Source organism: Tripterygium wilfordii, chromosome 1, assembly GCF_013401445.1.
Source record: "Tripterygium wilfordii isolate XIE 37 chromosome 1, ASM1340144v1, whole genome shotgun sequence".
In the NCBI taxonomy this organism is placed as follows: domain Eukaryota; kingdom Viridiplantae; phylum Streptophyta; class Magnoliopsida; order Celastrales; family Celastraceae; genus Tripterygium; species Tripterygium wilfordii.
In genome coordinates, this window is record NC_052232.1 from 1238502 (window position 1) to 1256833 (window position 18332).

The 18332-nt window shown below is 38.1% G+C and overlaps 2 protein-coding genes across 4 annotated transcripts; one reads left to right on the top strand and one right to left on the bottom strand.

Moving 5' to 3' along the window:
- Window positions 1-7621: 7621 nt before the first annotated feature.
- On the top strand, window positions 7622-11050 carry LOC120001682 (phosphatidylinositol/phosphatidylcholine transfer protein SFH6). Its single transcript, XM_038850108.1, has 7 exons — window positions 7622-7870; window positions 7953-8070; window positions 8317-8405; window positions 8494-8540; window positions 8639-8727; window positions 9191-9324; window positions 9916-11050. The coding sequence occupies exons 1-7, from the start codon at window positions 7778-7780 to the stop codon at window positions 10594-10596; spliced, it is 1251 nt and encodes a 416-aa protein (XP_038706036.1). The 5' UTR covers window positions 7622-7777; the 3' UTR covers window positions 10597-11050.
- A 1487-nt stretch (window positions 11051-12537) lies between these two features.
- Window positions 12538-16231, bottom strand: LOC120000922 (heat shock 70 kDa protein 8). 3 transcript variants are annotated; one of them, XR_005468696.1, is made up of 3 exons: window positions 15891-16231; window positions 12840-14622; window positions 12538-12752 (listed from the first exon to the last, which is right to left on the bottom strand). XR_005468696.1 is itself a non-coding variant. In XM_038849093.1 (2 exons), the coding sequence occupies exon 2, from the start codon at window positions 14618-14620 to the stop codon at window positions 12893-12895; it is 1728 nt and encodes a 575-aa protein (XP_038705021.1). In that variant the 5' UTR covers window positions 14621-14622; window positions 15891-16231; the 3' UTR covers window positions 12807-12892. The 3 variants fall into 3 exon arrangements, 1 of the variants encoding a protein (XP_038705021.1); XR_005468695.1 differs by having other exon boundaries at window positions 12538-12762; XM_038849093.1 differs by lacking the exon at window positions 12538-12752 and having other exon boundaries at window positions 12807-14622.
- Between the last annotated feature and the right edge of the window lie 2101 nt (window positions 16232-18332).

Sequence of the window (18332 nt, forward strand, 5' to 3'; positions counted from 1 at the left end):
TTGCAATAATTTCCCCATATCGAAGATACAATGATGTGAGAGTAAGAGTATCTTTATACATGTCAATTGGAGCATTCATTGGTGTCACATTAGAATAATTTTCCCTTTGTTTTTTGTGTCTCGAAATCACTTAATAATTAAGATCAAATCTCTGATTTGGCAGACTTTGAATGGATTATTTCACTTTCTTTTTTCTGCTCCCTAGTCCTAACTACTCGTCTCTCAATTAAAATGCCAAATAGCCCAGACTTTGGTTTACAATCCTAGAAGATAGCCCATTAAACATGGTGAAACTTGAAGTCGGTTTTTGGGTTTTAAACGAATCGGGTATCTATGGGTAGTGTCGGATCAATTCTGTTGCCATCCGTAAAACAAAGTTTGGGCCCGAATTTGTGAATCTAGGCCCAATCCAAGAACATAGCCCATCAAACATGGTGATTGGATAGGCCCAACACAGCCAATTGGAAGCCCAAAAACAGTGGTAACCTTATTTATTTATAATGGGCCTTCCAGGCAATGAATGAATAATGATAGAGTAATCTTTCACATAATGGGCCTCATATGGAGCATTGGCCCACCATTGTCGTATATGACCATATGAGGATCGGTAGAAACTAGTGAAAATCGATGAAGTTAAAAGGTACGCAACACAAATGGATCGGAAAAAAAAGCAATGATCATGTTACCTAATGAATACCCGTACACGTGATGGAGAATCAAATTTAACATCATAAGTTTAGACATAATTCTCTATTAAAAACCAATTGATAATAGGAGGTTTGCACTCCCTTATAAGCTAGACGCCAAATCTACCATTTTTCAATGTGAGATTCTCATCAATCCTCCTCATGGGAGTATGCACGTCCTTATGCATGGCTAGGGCTAGATCATTTCTACCGTCGGCTCACTTACTGCCCCATACCTAGGGCTAGACCATTTCGACCTTCGACCCACTTACTGCCTCATACCTGTGAGTGAGAATCACATAGCCTTTCCAATCCAATGGATCAGGATTTTCCCAGTTACTTGAACGATATTTTTTCTCTTTTCCAACCCGCTCACAATGGATATGGACAACTGTTTGCTAACCTAACTCCACAAGAGATGAGCTCTGGGGTAGGTCTGCCGCAGACACTTGCACTCTCAATAAAAACACCACTCACAATGGATATGGCCCACTGTTTGCTAACCTAACTCCACAAGAGATGGGCTCTGGGGTAGGTCTGCGTACGATAGTATCAATGGGCTCTGGGGTACGTCTGCCTACAATAGTATCAACCCACAACTCTGTCCACAAACACTTGCACTCTCAATAAAAACACCAATGATGAATACCCACCACACGGGATGGGGGCCTAAGTCTAGCATTATAAGTTTGGACCTAACTCTCCGTTGAAAACTCATGTTGACAATATGAGGTTTGCCACTTTGCCCTCCCTTATAAGTTAGATTCCAAATCCACCATCTTCTGATGTGGGATTCTAATCATTCCCACATAAAAAAGATGTGAGATTCTCATCCAATTTATAAGTGGTGTCTAACCCTCAAACACTTGAAGAGTCTTTGAGAGACAAAACCCACATGAACCTTTGATCCAATATGAGATAATTATTGGGTCCAACCTTTCTCCTCCACCCATTCTTTAAATTATCACAAAGTTCTCTACCAAACTCACTCACTCACAAGTGTAGACCCATCTCTTTTTATGATCAGTCTGGATCTTTTTTACAGGGTAAAGCATTTGACATTTGTTCTATTATTTTACCTCATTTTAAAGTTCCACTCTCAAATCAAATAGAAATTAAATCCCACCCCCTCTTTTTTCTTTTAGAATAAAAATCCCATTGACTCCTGTGGGCTAAGGCTGTAACATATATATTAATTTACCAAATACAATAAAAGGTCCTGGGTGAGTCTCTGGTCAAAATCTCATCAACTCTTGTAATAATATCTTTGTGATCACGTGTCATGTAAGAAATTTATTTGTGCGGGAACCTAACTGTCTGAGTTTGGACCCATATCAATTGTCAGAGTCGTTCTCACCTCACAATAAAAAAAAATAAAAAACTGTCTTCCTTTTTTTTTCACCCTGAAAATGGCAGTCGCCAGACAGTAGTACTATAGTAGAAGAGGCATGCATCAAGCAAAAAGGGGTAGGATATATGATGATGATGAGGAGGAACCTTTCTCAATGGGTGGGCCCAAAGTGCAGTCACAAGGTACATGGGCCCATCCCAAACGGATCATATACATATACTATAGAAATCATCAATCATGATTCATGAGCTGCTGTGGTGTGCAGCTGTGGTGTGGTGGTCAATGAATCTGAACACAGACCCACAAATGGGTTAAAACTATGAATTTACCAACCACTGGTATATCACTATATGTATATATATATAGCTGTCTCTAACGGTTCCTAAAAACTGCAAAAATCAAATAAAAGGCCTCTTCCTCTTCAGTTGGGCCGTCAAAAGTCCAATCTAGAATGATTCTCCATTTGGTCACTTGCCAACTAGGCAATTAGCCTTTTACAACGTTATAATTTTCAAAAATTCCACGTCACTTGATACTTCGCTTTTCTTTTTCTTCTTTTAGTGATGGCTTGATAATATATGTATAATCTTTAACATTTTTTTGTGCTGTTTTTGTTGTTGTTATTTATAAGAGGCAAGGGGTGGAGAACAGACAAATTGAGAAGATCTAAACCCTAACAAATTGGTTATTTTTTCTAGTTCCATCTGACTTTAATATTTTAAGAAAAAACATGCATAATACATCTCCCTTTTTAATTACCCTTAAAAATTAAATTTCATTTAGAGAGAGAATGTGTGTATATATATATATATGAATAATTCTCCTGTGTGAACCTACTTTTCAACCGTAGATATGATGAGTCCCACAGAAAATTTATGGTCTCCACTTTTGTTTTGGTTTATTACAACCATTGGATTTGAAGTTCACAAAATTGGTTCACACTTTTGGTTCCCATAGGAGACTTATTTATATATATATATGTATGTATATGTATATATATATATGTATGTATATACAAGCTGGAGAGGAAAACAACACAAGCATTTGAATTTAAAAGTGGTAACAATGATGGTGTTATATTACTTATTATTATTATGAGATATGCAGGTAATGGGTGTGTGTGTGAACCATACATCACCATGCATGAGGGAGAGGGAATTGCAGGTGGTGTTTCAAATTTTGAAATCACACCCAAAAGATAAAAGATAGATTTGCTAATGGTAGGTGGGTTTCGTGGAATTATAGGAGGCATGAAAACTTTTAGTTATAGTACATTAATGCAATTAGGTTTGATGCCACGTGGCTTAGTTGGTCTAGAATCAAATCAAATATACAGTGTGTGTATATATATATATACACACTACTCTATAGTATAGTTTTTAAAATAAAGAAGAAGAATATAATTAAAGTTGATTATGTGAAGAGATCGAGAATCTCTTAAATATTTGAATGAAGACAAACGAAAGAAGCCTTTCACTAAATACCCACTTCCATGACATTATTTAAATTAATTAGCACCATAAAGCTTAACACTTTAGCTTTGGAAATCCCAACTTGCCACCCTAATTAACTACTACTACCCTAAAGTCTAATCTTAGCAATATTATATATATACTTATATCTTAGAATACGTACGTAATCCTATATTTTTTCATTCTTCCTACCCTTTTCCAACAACTTTGATTAACGACGATTATTTACTTTTGATTCTCACTTTATCACGTCACAAAACCCTAAATCATTTGTTTTTAAGTCCATTGTATTAATAATCTTTATCATCCAAATACATGCTAATCTAATATTTATTGTAGAATGGACATTTATAACACCCTACTATACTCGAGTGGGTGGGGTCATAAATCTCTGCAGTATAAATTTGATGGCGCTGGACGAGTTATCGAGTGACGATGAGATTAAGTTTCTTGCCTCACATCCTATAAGAAAATATGTGAAGTACAATATATAATAGTTTAAACTTCTTATAACAAGCGCTTTCCCTGAGCTCATACTAATACGGGTTGATGTTGAGCTTGAGAAGAAAAAACCGCAAGGTCAGGTCTAAAGGGGATAAGTGTTGTTTGTGCTAAAGGACGGGTTTAGGCAGACACTGTGTACACAAGTAGTAACCTGTATGGGTTTTGACTTTGGATTTGAATTTGTGAAACCAAGCTCACACGTGGGGAATGTCAGGTACATTATGGTCATTTTGTAAAAATGTGGAGCAAAAGTCTCCGCCGTAACAACAACGGACTTTGAACCCATTAATGATGTGCTGTGTGGGAGTGGGACGACAAATATCAAGGTTTTGACCTAATTGAACTGCGTGCTTTACCTAATTATATTTTGACAAGGAACTATGTGTTCATTTAATTAATCAAGAGTATTGATAACATGTATCTTAAACACACTTGTTAAGGATTTATTTGTTAAATAATGACTCATATTAGAAATTTTACGGGTTAATATAAAATTTGGTCATTGAAAGATGTTGATGGCGTGGGTGGGCCTAACTCACACCTTGAAAACCGGCTTGCAAGGTTGAGGATTGCCCACCCATATAAAGCACTTCTCCAGCTCCCATCTACCCGATGTGGGATAAAGGAACCTGCAGCCTCACTGCATCAATTCCCTCCATATAAAGCACTTCTCCAGCTCCCATCTACCCGATGTGGGATAAAGGAACCTGCAGCCTCACTGCATCAATTCCCTCCCTCCAACAAGAGAACACGTGTCCCACGTGTGGCCCCCACCCCGTGGAGCACCACCCCGCGGACCCACATGCACCCGCATCGTTAGCATGGGCCTGGGCTCCGATACCACATTGATGGCGTGGGCCTAACTCACACCTTGAAAACCGGCTTGCAAGGTTGAGGATTGCCCACCCATATAAAACACTTCTCCAGCTCCCATCTACCCGATGTGGGATAAAGGAACCTGCAGCCTCACTGCATCAATTCCCTCCCTCCAACAAGAGAACACGTGTCCCACTTGTGGCCCCCACCCCATGGAGCACCACCCCGCGGACCCACATGCACCCGCATCGTTAGCATGGGCCTGGGCTCCGATACCACATTGATGGCGTGGGCCTAACTCACACCTTGAAAACCGGCTTGCAAGGTTGAGGATTGCCCACCCATATAAAGCACTTCTCCAGCTCCCATCTACCCGATGTGGGATAAAGGAACCTGCAGCCTCACTGCATCAGATGCCTAAGTTTAATTTTGGTCACCTAATGTTTAACTGTTTCAAAATGATCACACCCAAAGTTGTGTTACGTTTCACTATAGTCATTTTTTTGGTTGTCATGTTGAAACATTTGAACATTATGATAATTACTATAGTGAAACATATTATAATTTTGAGTGACCATTTTGAAACATTTTAAAACTTTCGATTACTTAATTGGAACATTTGATCTTTTAAGTGATGAAAATTAAATTTTGGACATCTTTGAGTGATCAAAAATTCTATTAACCCAAAGTTTTAGGTAATATCTAAAAGCTCTAGGAAAGGGAAAGTTGTGCGAGAGGGGAGCGTAGCATACCAGTCGAATGTACTATTGGAATTTTGGGTGCCTGGATAGCTGGCATATAAGTGTTAAAACCCTACCTGAATGTACTACTGGAATTCTTATACTCCCTCCGTCCCGTAAAGATAGTCATACTTTCTTTATTCGTCTGTCCCAAATTATAGTCTTGTTTCATTTTTTAGAATATAATTAGTTTCCTAAAAGACCCCTATTTAATGTGTTTTGTTATCATAATATTAATTAGGATAATCTAAGTATTAATTAGGGGTGTATTAGTAAATATGTGAGTAAAATTGAATGTTGTTACTATATTAATTAGATTTTCTTAATTTGTGTGAAAAAAGAAGTATGACTACTTTACGGGACGGAGGGAGTATTGAAAACAGTCGCAAACCCCGAGAACGTAGGTAAATTGTCGAATATCGTAAATCCTGTGTTCTTCTTATCTTCTTTCTATTTTTCGATTGCTTCTCTATATTGTTTTTTAATTTGTGATTATCTGTGAGGAACCTGTTTCACAACATTACTACATCATTTCATACTATGTCATGTGTGATTAACATTCTCTTGCCTAACTTTTAAAACTTAAAATACGTATCTTTGTAAAATTTCAATGCATTTTTTTTCATCCTTATATAGTGTCCTAAGCACAAACATTTTTATACATGATATATACAAATATGTCCATGTCTTCATCTATATATATATATATATATATATATGAAGCACTATACAAATCTCAGCGTGGTGGGAGACAAATAGTCTTCGCATGAATGTACATGCTCCTTAAACCTAGCTACCCAACCCTAATGGTCTAACAAAAGACACACCTCAACATCCAAAACAAGACACAAAAAAAAAAAACTTATTTTCTTATCTGTCGCAAGGGAAAGAATACGTGTCCGCCTAGTCAACAAACAAAAAATTAGTAGAAAATTCAGCTCAACTTTTTAACGACCAATTTAGCTCCGATATAACAAAAGTTAGCATGAGGAGTCTGTTTAGCCATTGTTGAAACTGCAAGGGCTCAAACAATGCGAAAAAATAAATAAATATAGAAGATCAATTATAAGAATACCACATCGAAAAGATGTGGTAATATAATTTCTTATAAGGGGTAAGCCCCACCCCTTAACACTAATTAGGCATTTTCCCTAGTTAGATTGTTAGTTAGGGAGAAATAAAGCTGTGCGAACCTGATATATCAATGAAAATTGGATAGCTCATAATGAGTTCGATATATTCTTATGAACCGAACAACCCAAATCGAACAATATAATTAATTGTATACACAGCCACACCCCGATAGCGAGACTGTGATGGGGCAAAGAGGGGAAGTGATTTTATACTGTAGTAAGAGCATCCACAATGGTGTTATATTTAACATTGTTAACAATACTTTTTGGATAAATATAGTGCTATACCATCACAATGGGTATAATGGTGTGTATTTCAAGTACTTGAAATGTTACTTTTTTGATAAATATAGCGCTACATGCACACAATGGGTGAAAAATGACACTTGAAAATTTAGTTGTGGAAAAAAGGATACTTGAGAGTTGGAGTATATATATAGTTGATAAATAGTGAAGAGAGAGATGATGAAAATGAAGAGAGAAGTGATGAAAATAAAGAAAGAGAAGATTAAAAGGAAGAGAGAGGTGATGAAAAGAAAGAGAGAAGATGAAAAGAAAGGGAGAGATGCTGAAAAGGAAGAGAGATAAAATAGAGAAAATGAATATAAAGTGTTGGAATTTATGGAGTGTTGATGAATAGTATTTATTATGAGATCCACTCATCCAATTAAATTGTGCCACATAGGAGAGAGGAGAAGAGAGATAATGATTTTGAAGTGCTGTATTATATTACTACTACTGTGGATGTTCTTCCTGAGAATGCAGCCCCATCAGCAGGCTTGCTTTTTTGACTACACACTGTTGACGTGGAGACTCAAAAAGAAATTTGATAACGGAGTTTTATGAGATTGAGCCGTCAATTTGTTATATATAGACACCGCTTATTGTGCTTCTCACACTCAATTCAAAATTTCTATTTTCAACGTCACTCCCTCCCTCTACCTCACTTTCTCTCTCTACTGCCCCCACTTCCATCTTCTCTCTATAAAACAGAGATACGCACTGTTAATGGTTGCGTGAACAGGAAGTTTGGTATATTTGTGTGTTTTTCCCCTTTACTTGAGATCACACTGAAATGGGGAAGAAAGAACGACAACAGAAAGGCAACGAGAGAGTCGAAGCAGTCCTCCATCTTCTTCAAAAACAAGCCCCTCTCTCCGTCAAACAGGTATCAGATCTCGCGATCGATCGACTCAGTACTGTTCTTGATTCGCTTTATATAATTTTGAATTCGTTATTCATAACTGCAGGAGAAGTACTGCAATTATGGTTGTGTGGAGAGGTTTTTGAGATCCAAAGGCGATAATGTGAAGAAAGCTGCAAAGCAACTACGGGCTTGTCTTTCTTGGAGAGAGAGTATCGGCATTGGTACACCTACACTCTGCTTCTTCTTCTTGATTCCTTCAAACGATTTTGTTTCTATATGTTTTCAACTTTTTCTTTTCTTTTCCTTTTGTTTTCTTATGGAAGTATCTCACCCCCCCCCCCCTTTTTTGTCTTTGAATTTTCGAGCGTTAAAGTGTACTCTCTCCCAGCTGTAATCATTGGACTCACCCAACTCATTATTTCAAATAAAAGAAGAAAGAAGATTAATATTTTGAATTAATTATGCAGAGAACTTGATAGCTGATGAATTCTCTGCTGAGCTTGCCGAAGGCGTTGCTTATGTTGCCGGTCATGATGAAGATTCCAGGCCTGTTTTGGTAATTTTAAATCCACAGTCTCTCAGTCTCTTCCCTTGGAATGAAATCAACTGAAGTATTCTTCTTATTTTTTCATTTGTTACAACAGATTTTCAGAATCAAACAAGATTATCAGAAGTTTCATTCACAGAAACTGTGAGTAATCCCCAGAGCATTTAGATATACTGGTGTGCCTATATATATATATATGTATGTATATGTTGAAGTGATTCCTGTTTTTTTAACCTTTTCAGTTTCACTCGGTTGTTGGTATTTACATTGGAGGTGGCCGTTGGAACAATGGCAAAGAGCACAGAACAGTTGGTTCTTCTCTTTGATGCAAGTAAGTCCACTTCTACTATTACTAAGAAATGACCATAAAGTCTTAGAAACAACATACCATATATTCAAATTAAGGGTGCTTTTTGGATTTTAATTTACTCTAAGCAGTAAGCACGCATGGGGAATAAAAGGAGGCGTAATAAATAAGAGAACAACGTACAGGCACGCAGCTGTCGGAGCCCCGGCTGTTACTGAGATATTCTTCAGACAATGTCTGAACTGCCCCCTTTTGTTGCACATCATTGGTTTAAAGTCTAGGGGTATTATTGGGAATTGGAGTACCTTTACAGCCTTTAATTCCCTCCTAGAATTGGTCAACTTCACTGTCACTTTGCTAGTTTGCTTAAATTATTTGATCCTTTTCCACAAGAACACATGGATTCTCCTTTTTTCTGCTGTTTTTTTTCTTCCCATTATTACCATATCTAGGACTTTTTTGATTTAATTAGTGGTTCATAATGCAGGCCTTTTCAGATCAGCTTCGGCTTTTATCAATCTACTCCTCCCAGCATTGAAAATTATGGCAGAATATTACCCTGGACGGCTTTACAAGGCTTTTGTTATTGATCCTCCCTCACTCTTCTCTTATATCTGGAAGGTAATTTAATCATAATTTTACATGCAATTCAAGATGTGACCGCATTTGGGTCAGAGGAGGGTTTTTGTAGTAAAAGTCATTATAATGATTATCCTAGATAGACAATATGTTTATCAAATTCAAAAAGTTGTGTGGATCTCACACTAAATGTATGTGATTAAAACGAGGATTGTGCACGGTCGGTTATCAATCTTTTTTTTTTCCAATTTTTTGATATAAATTTATTTAACCTTATCGGTTTTTTGGGTTGTCGATTATCGGTTTATTTTTTCAATCAGTTCTTTAAATGAATATGTACACTTTTTTTTTGAAAAATAACCGATTGATCTGTCCAAATATCATTTGGTTTGATTATGATTGGTAATTTTGGTAATCAAAACTGCAATCACTTCCACTAGAAGACCCTTAACCCCATTTGGGTTCGTAAATTGGATATGATCATTGTGCCATAAATGGCATCATTGTGTGCCAAACATTTTTTGTTCATCTTGTTTGTTTGTTTCTGATATGAACAAGTAGTGCAGACAAAAAGCTGGTTCAACAGTGTTGACGGACATTATATTAATGGTTCTTCTGTGTTGGTGGTTGTAGGGTGTTCGTCCGTTTGTTGAGCTATCAACGGTGACGATGGTGGTATCGTCACTTGATTATGAAGAATCACTGGATTTCGATGACTTCTCGTCTTACCCGCGAGCCTCGTCCCTCCGATTCGATCATTCTTCGATTAAGTCAACGGCCAAGGTTGGTTCATGCGCATCCTCACGTTTCTCCTTCACTGTTTCGCACCACTTTGACTCCGTCAAACCATGGTACCTCACGTTGACGGACACGTCGACAAGTCCTTCTCCAATGGGACCCGCACGTATTTCCCCACTCAACGCCAGGTCTTTCTCATTCGCATCACCAGCAGCCAGAACGCCACGTGGAAACATCGACGGTGGAAGTACACACTCTCGGCTTGCAAGGAAGACACTGTTCCCTTCCACACCATTGCCTCAGCGGAGCAACGGAGTTGATGCAATCAAACCACCTCCCCCGCGGACCCCACGGCCGTCCTTCCTCCAATCACCGGCCATGTTTTTCAAAAAGGAGTGCCACGTCAGCAGGACCGAGAAGTCTCGCGAGTCGTTCGTTCCGTTTTTGAAATTCTACAGGAAGCCGTACGATGAGATGATTTACAGGTCAAAGATGCGGCCCCCACTTGGTGGACTTATCTCCATCGTCTCTCAGCAAATCAGGCGTCGCCACGTTTCCGTATCGCAACGGTTCTAAAGAATCACCCCCCAGCTAAAACCGAAGTACATAGGACTCCAATTATTGTTATTATTATTATTACAAGTTACAACGTTAACTACTCGTCAATCAAAGACATTTTGTTGGTAATAATAAATTAAATTATTTATTAATATCTCCAAATCAAATTTATGGTGCATATTAATGGTGGAGAGTACGTGCGAGGTGGGATGTGAAAGGGTGTGCAGCAATGTCTGATCTTGAGCTCTGTTTCCATGGGAGGAAGATAGCGTGGTCGAAACGGCGAACATGGTTTCATTGTAAAGAAGAAAACCAAAGCGTTGAAAAATCTATGTTTCAATTAGAAGTTGGGTTTGTTTTTTGTTTTTTAATATAATTATTTTGGGTCTTTGAAGTTTTTTGGTATCGGAGAATAATCTAAGGCTCTGTTTATATTGTTGGACTTCTGTTTATAATATGATAAATTTTGAAACTTTTGTATTGTTGTAGTTGTATTTAGCTTGGATGATGGATTTTTAAATTGTGTTGGTTTCAACGATGGCAGTGTTTGGTAGGAATATGTGTCGTAGTGTTTTGTTGTTTGAGAAGTCAAAACTACTCAAAACCAGAGTTTCTTCTTCGAGTGGGTGTGTTTATTTATAAGATTGGGGCAGACTGTTATTGTTAAAAGATTAGTCCAGCATTAATAATTTTTAAATAAATAATTAATTATCAATGATTTTCTGTAGATATATCAGTTGATTAGACTAGGGCCTAGGAGTGATTATTTTGCATCTGGACAGTAGAAAACGTAAGCTTTGTGTTGGGAAGGAAACTACTATGGAGAATAAACAAAAATTTTAAAAAAATCGAAATCAAGACACAAAGATTTAGATTTACAGGGTTCGATCAATTGTGTCTACGTTGACAGAGTCGCAAAGAATTTTTTCACCACTACTCAGAGAGAGTACAACTTGTCGACTATAGGGTTACAAACCACATGCAAACCTCCCAAAAATTGACTTTCGGATCCGCAATAATCTACTCGGGTCGAGTTGTCATGCACAAAAGAACATGCTCCATACAAAATCCCAACACTTTGGAATCCCCGAGGTGTATCTCATGGGGCATTCCGATGCTCAAATCATCTTGGTAAACAATATGATTATTGAGATTGCTCGATGCTTAGAGTTCTCTCTTTAGTTAGTAGTTATTAGTGTTAATGTGAGATAGATTTACGTGCATGAAAATGTTTTTAATATAAATTTTGAATTATTAATTGTTCTTAATTGGGGGCGAGATTTTTGGACATCTGCTATAGATTTTTCTTTATACAATGACTACTCTTCGGTACTCCCGTTTATATTAGAGAGAGAGGAGAGGGCGTTGGGAATTGAAATTCTGTAAGCTCAAACGTGGAGCATTGTCGTATACCTAGTGTCGTTGAGGCATCAAGGTTTTTGTGAAGTAATGATGACGTTGGAGAATTTGGAGTCTCTTATGTTTGGACTCTGTTTGTTTCTATTCACTGCCCAGATGTGTTAGATTTCAATGGTCCCAGAGTTCGAAGTGCACAGGCACTGTCACTTCTTGGAGTATTTTCTTTGTTGTTTGTGAATGTGGGCTTCAATGTGGACAAATTAAGGCAGAGTTTGCACTGCCAACGCTGCCACTGTTTATGGGTTTCAATGTGTCTATTCCTTTCGTTTTTTTCCCCAGCACAGTGAGGAAGTAAATAGTAATCCCTGCACCAGATGTTTACATGAATAGTGTCTCTCTCTCATTTATTGATTTTTGGCTCAGTGATATGATGTTGAAGTGGAAGATTCATGTGATCTTGACTGACATGGACATCATCATCATCATCCTCTGCATAAATGGTACAATGATTTGATACATGTGCATTGATCAAATAAATTGAAAATAAAACTGAACAAAGAGTCTAGCTGCAACTTATCTATCATCTTTCGGTTTCGCACCGAGTTTTGAATCGATTTTGAGTTTCGATCCAACTTATCTTAGTACACGCGACCTGAATTTTGGCCCAACTTGCTGTCAAAAGACGAGCAGGCCCAATTGGCTGTCAAAAGACGAGCTGGATGGTGCCATTTCAACCTAAGTCCAGCCCAGCTAGCAAAGTAGATACACCCCTCTACCCACCAAAAAACGAACAATCTGCATAACAAGTTGCAGAACTGCAGAATGCTGTTAACATTTACACCACAGAACATATGTCATATTGAAGCAAACTTTGAAACTTGGAAACTTAACATCATACTTACTACTATTTTCAGAGTTCTTACAAGTCCAACTGTCCTGGATCATCAACTCCACTCTATATCTTCTTTGGTAATGACACCAAGTCCAGCCTGTTACCATAAGCTGTATGTAGCGCTTCATCACACCAACCATTGCCATCATCAACTGTTGGCATCCTGACTTCCATGAACGGAAAGAATGGTTCCTTAGCACCTGGCAAGGTTGCCCCGGCAAAAACTCTCAGCACGTTTGTGGCATCAATGTCCATGCCAACAGTTATCTCCGGTACTCCTTTAGGTGCTGGAGGAATTCCAATGATCTTGAAATACCCCAATAGATAATTCTCTTCTATCTTCGCTCCTCCTTCATAGACGAGAACCAGGGCCTCGTTTTGGTTATCACGAGCAGTTGTGAAGTGAAGTTCTTTCCTTGCCGGCATTGTTGTATTTTTTGGTATGATGGGTATAAACTTGTTTCCATCAGCTCGGATTCCAATTGCAAGCGGTGTTGCTTGAATTGTCAGCAGGTCTAATTTACCAAACGGATCACTGACACCTGAAGCCACTGCTCCTTCTAAGGCTGCACCAGAAACAGCAGCTTCCAATGGATTCATGTCTTTGTAGAATGCCTCTTTTTTGCATATACCCTGGACAATATTTCTTATCTTTGGAATCTTTGAGCACCCACCAACGAGGATTACATCTGCGATATCTTGTACATCAACCTTTGCATCGTGCAAGCACTGTACAATGAGAATCTCGCATTGTTGAAACACCTTCTCGTTTACTACCTCAAATTCCTCCCTATCGACAACCTTATCGACAACCTTACATGTTTCAGTTCCACTTACTATGTCGACATCAACCTGAACACTATTCTGAAACGAGAGTGTGTTGATTGCATCTTGAGTTGCAACTCGCAGCTTTGCCATTGATTTGATATCATCAACTCCATGTCTCATTAACATAATCTCCGATTCTGGAAAAAGATACCGCATCATATTCTGAAGCAAGTCTTCTCCTCCGATAGCACTTCCTGCTAAAGCTTTTATTTGTGAGACTCCTCCAGCTGTAGCACTGACGGCTACATCACAGTAACCAGCACCCATGTTAAAGATGAGTGCAATCTTTTCACTTCCGCTACCCATAGAGTCTTGAGCAGTCTGTTGCTGCTGTTGGGCATATAGCAGTGCCACAGCAGTTGGTTCAGGCATCAATCGGAGTACATGAAGACCAGCCATTGCACAAGCTCGTTCAATTCGAGTCAGTTGGAAGCGATTGAAAGAGACTGGAGTTGTGAGAACTACATTTCTTATAGGACGCTTCAATTGACCTTCAACCATGACTCTCAACTCCACCAGATATATCGCTAGGACTTCTTCAGGAGTAGTGGATCTCCATGCATTTCTCACCAAAGCTGCTATAATTGGCCGAACACCAATGTTTAAAGTTTGCACAAGAAACGGAAGGCTTTTGCTGGCATGGACAACTGGGTCAGTGTCAACTCTGCCAATCAGACGTTTCATGTTGAAGATTACAGATCCAGAAAACATGTCGAGCTCATGAGATAGTTGATTGCTGACTCCACCAGAAGAGAGATCATCTTTGAATGTGACATATGATTGCATCATCTTCAGGTTTCTGGCATTCTTAAGGAGCTCTACCTGAGAGCCATTCCAGACTGCAACTCTACATTGAGATGTGCCGATATCAATTCCGATGGCAATATCTGGAAAAGCAACCGACGATTTTTCCTCGCCAGTATTTTCACTATCAGATGTTACAGTATACGCTGGTTGAGCCATTCCTGCAATTTTTCCACATTTCTGGATTAGTGTATTGCATTTCAATAGTTTTGAGAGCACAGAAAAACCACTCAACACACTTTGTAAATTTGGGGATTGAAAAAGAGAATGAATGACATAGCAGCTTCTCAAAAGTATGGAAATCTTGCCAGATCAATAATTGTAAAGATGAAAAGAACAATCACAAAGCAGTCAGTCATGATAGCTTAATGCACTAACAGCAGAAGTGAAACACTGAAACGGAAAGTTTCACATCGATACATCATATTAGTATTGTATAAACCATTCTTGAGCCTAAGTGCCTAACCATCTGATTCAATATAAGGTGCTGTGATTCCCAGTTTGAAACCATATCCAAAAGGTCAACGACTTCCGCCTTGAAATGGTTTTCTGCCTAAACACTTGACAACCTACACTCTGATAAATCGCAGTTGGGGAACATTCACCGATAAAATGTTAACCACCATTGGTTGCATACTTGCATCAAAACATTGACGCAGATGAGCCATTCTCTCAAGAGTTGCAAACCACTAAGTTTTCTCCAACCAACACCCACAAATTGATATAGTAAATAGTCAAATCAACAACACATTTTAAGCTCAAATTCTTAACGGCTGTCATGATAATGAATCATAAAAGTCGGATGAGGTCTTTCTACTAAACAACCCCAACCAACCCTATCAGAACAACAACAAAACATACTTGCCTCTTGTCTTGCTTGATTCACAATACAAAATGAGATGCACGACGTTCACAAAGTACCTATAAAAGCTATAATACAATCTCATCATGACACCGCCAGACACCATTAATAAAGAGAACAATGAAACACCATCCCTCATGCAATCCAAAGTAAAGGACAAACACTGTTAGTTGCTTCTTCTATTTATGGTAACTGTAGTCTGTATGAACTCGGTACTTAGTTGGAATCAGCGAAATGATCTAATAACCCATCAAAACGAGGGTCATAAAAAAACCCCATCAAATCAAGAGTAATAATTGCCTAGCTGACTCGTAAGCGGCCGGTAATCCAATAACGGTACAAAAAATAAACGCACAATCATGAAGAGAAGCAGCAAAATATCCCAAAAAAGAAACGAAATTAAATTAAATTGAGCTAAATAAGAAACTCCCAACATGTCACGCAAACAAGATCGACCCAGTTCCACAAATGATGATCCATTTCATGGGTATGAACTAAATCGAGAAACGAAATCGCAACCATCATCATGCGCTGTAATCGAAAAAGAGTTCCTTGCTGCAGGCTTACCTGACAGTCAGAAGCAAAATGTGTAGAGAAAGAAAGAGGACTCTGATGAAAGATAAGGAGAAGTGAAGCGGTTAAGGAATGAACAAGATATGCGTGAGCACCTTATGTACAGAAGCCGAGAGAGACTACTTAAATAAAACAGAGTTGCTGAGATGTTCTAGAGTTTCCTGGAGAGAGAAAGCGCTTTATAGATAGAGAGGGAAGGTGGTATTTTCAATTTCATTATCAATAACTCTGTCAATCCTCATCTTCTGCTATAATGTCTCTCTCAAGCTTATAATTTGTAAGAGAGAAGATTTTGCTGCAGTGATGTAATGATTCGGTTTCGGTGCTCGCGGGAAGGGTCCAGAAAAGAAGATGAGTAGCAGCACCGAGAAGCTTCAAGTTGACACATGTTTGGGCTCTTTTGGGTTTTCGACTATGAGGTATTCCGGTAAGCCCATTGGGCTTTTACGCTTTTGAACCCATATAGGGGAGACATATTTAGATCCAATGGGCTGGATTATTGGCCTGTGGGGAGATGTCAAGAGACAAGAATGATTAGTGGGCCGGTCTAGAATAGCCCGTGAGTCAGAGGGCGGACCAGCTGTGTGGATTTCAGTTTTGGGCCGCTGGCCCATAAATATGCTTACATTTTTTCAAAGCTTTTTTCTTGATAACCCATAACTATATCATACAAGTTTGTACTTTAGACTTTAGAGTTCGGACATCCGACATAAAACTAAAGTCAGACCATTAGGTCTGTACATTCAGAGGTTCCTCGCATGACTACAATGATATTTCTCTAAGTAGAACTCAAACATAGGATTTTCTGAGTTTATACAATTTGGCTCGTGTTCCACCTCAAACAACCTCAAAATTAGGGCTGTTATTGGTACGGTTACCGTTACCAAACACGGAATATCGTTACCATACCAATTCTTTCGGTAACTCAAAAAATGTTACCGTTACCGTTACCGGAAGAGTCGGTATACCGATGGTCGGTATACCGATCGATCGGTAATGGTAAGTCGGTAATTGGTAAATTTACCAATTCTTAAACTTATTTAAAAAAGAGAAAGAAAAAAAAATGCATCAAGTAGCATTGTGCTTAATAGTCATTGTATGAAACTACAACACTTTCATCTTGCCTACAATACCAATAATAAAAAAGATAGATTAATGAGAAGGATCATTATGCTACATGTGAATAAGAGAAAATACCTATCAATCGGAGAAAAAAAGAAAGGAGAATTCACATAACATTATTCCAACAATCTATAACGGAAAATCTTTCATTTCATTAATTTATAATATTTTTAGTATCCGAAGTGTTTTAAACTCCATAGCATGAAAGTTAGAAGAAACAAGATAAATAAAGATAAAAGACCATAATGGAAATGGAGAAGAAAAGCATGTAATGAATACCAACAAAGCATTTTGTTATGTAGCAAACGCTGCTTTAAAGTTAATGAAATTGCTACGAGTGATATATAAATGATAACCCTAAAAATAATCAATGGTCTAGATTAAATTAGATCAATCTAATGGTCATAATTAAATAAATCTAAAACTAAAAATAATATTAATATATATTTAATATATATGTCGGTAATCGGGAAATTTACCGGTTTTGAACTTTGCTTACCGTTACCGTTACCGAAATCATTGGTAAATTTACCGTACCGAACAATTGGTAACGGTATATCAATCTTCTGCTATTTTCGATAACCAATTGATCGGTAATGGTATACCAATGGATAATTTACCATACCAGTAACAACCCTACTCAAAATTGTCAAAAGTAGAAAAATTGCGTCACGAAAATATCAGTATTTGGACCTTCAAATCACGAGATTTCGCTTAAAGTCCACTACAAATCATCAAAATTGTCTTTCTTTTTCTCATCTAATACCCTCTTTTGCTGAATTAATTAAATGTATCTTGATTCCCTCCTCGAGGTAGACTAATTCAAATCTTATCAATTAGATAACTCTTGGGTGAAGTAGATCAACTTCAAATTTGGAGAAAAGTCATATCAACAAAGTCATGGACGTGCTGCATATTCAAGCAAGGTATTTTTCTGTGATGTGTGATGCGGGAGTATTGGTTTTTTTAGTGACGAGAGATTGAGGGAATCCACCAAAAGCACGACCTACTAGACTCTACTCCAATAGTAATACCTGCAAACTACATAGACCGATTAAGTTTTGGGCCGAAACTCAGTGAGGAAATAACGTCAAATCACACTAGAGTGGGTGTTAGAACTTATGACCTCCTGGACACATGCGCTAAGAGGTTCAAACAGCTAACTTAACCTTCTGTTTTTTTCCCCTGTTGATGCGGGAGTGTTGTGTACAAACCTTCAAGCTCAAACTAGTGTCTTAAAGTACTGTGACGTATACTCAAGATCTTGAGTATCAGAGAATTGATTCATGAAGTGTTTTTTATTCTACTACAAGC

Coding starts and splice junctions, on each gene's coding strand:
- LOC120001682 (XM_038850108.1), top strand. CDS start 7,778: ATGGGGAAGAAAGAACGACAACAGAAAGGCAACGAGAGAGTCGAAGCA. Junction 8,406..8,493: donor AAGATTCCAGGCCTGTTTTG/GTAATTTTAAAT, acceptor TTGTTACAACAG/ATTTTCAGAATCAAACAAGA. Junction 8,541..8,638: donor AAGTTTCATTCACAGAAACT/GTGAGTAATCCC, acceptor TAACCTTTTCAG/TTTCACTCGGTTGTTGGTAT.
- LOC120000922 (XM_038849093.1), bottom strand. CDS start 14,620: ATGGCTCAACCAGCGTATACTGTAACATCTGATAGTGAAAATACTGGC.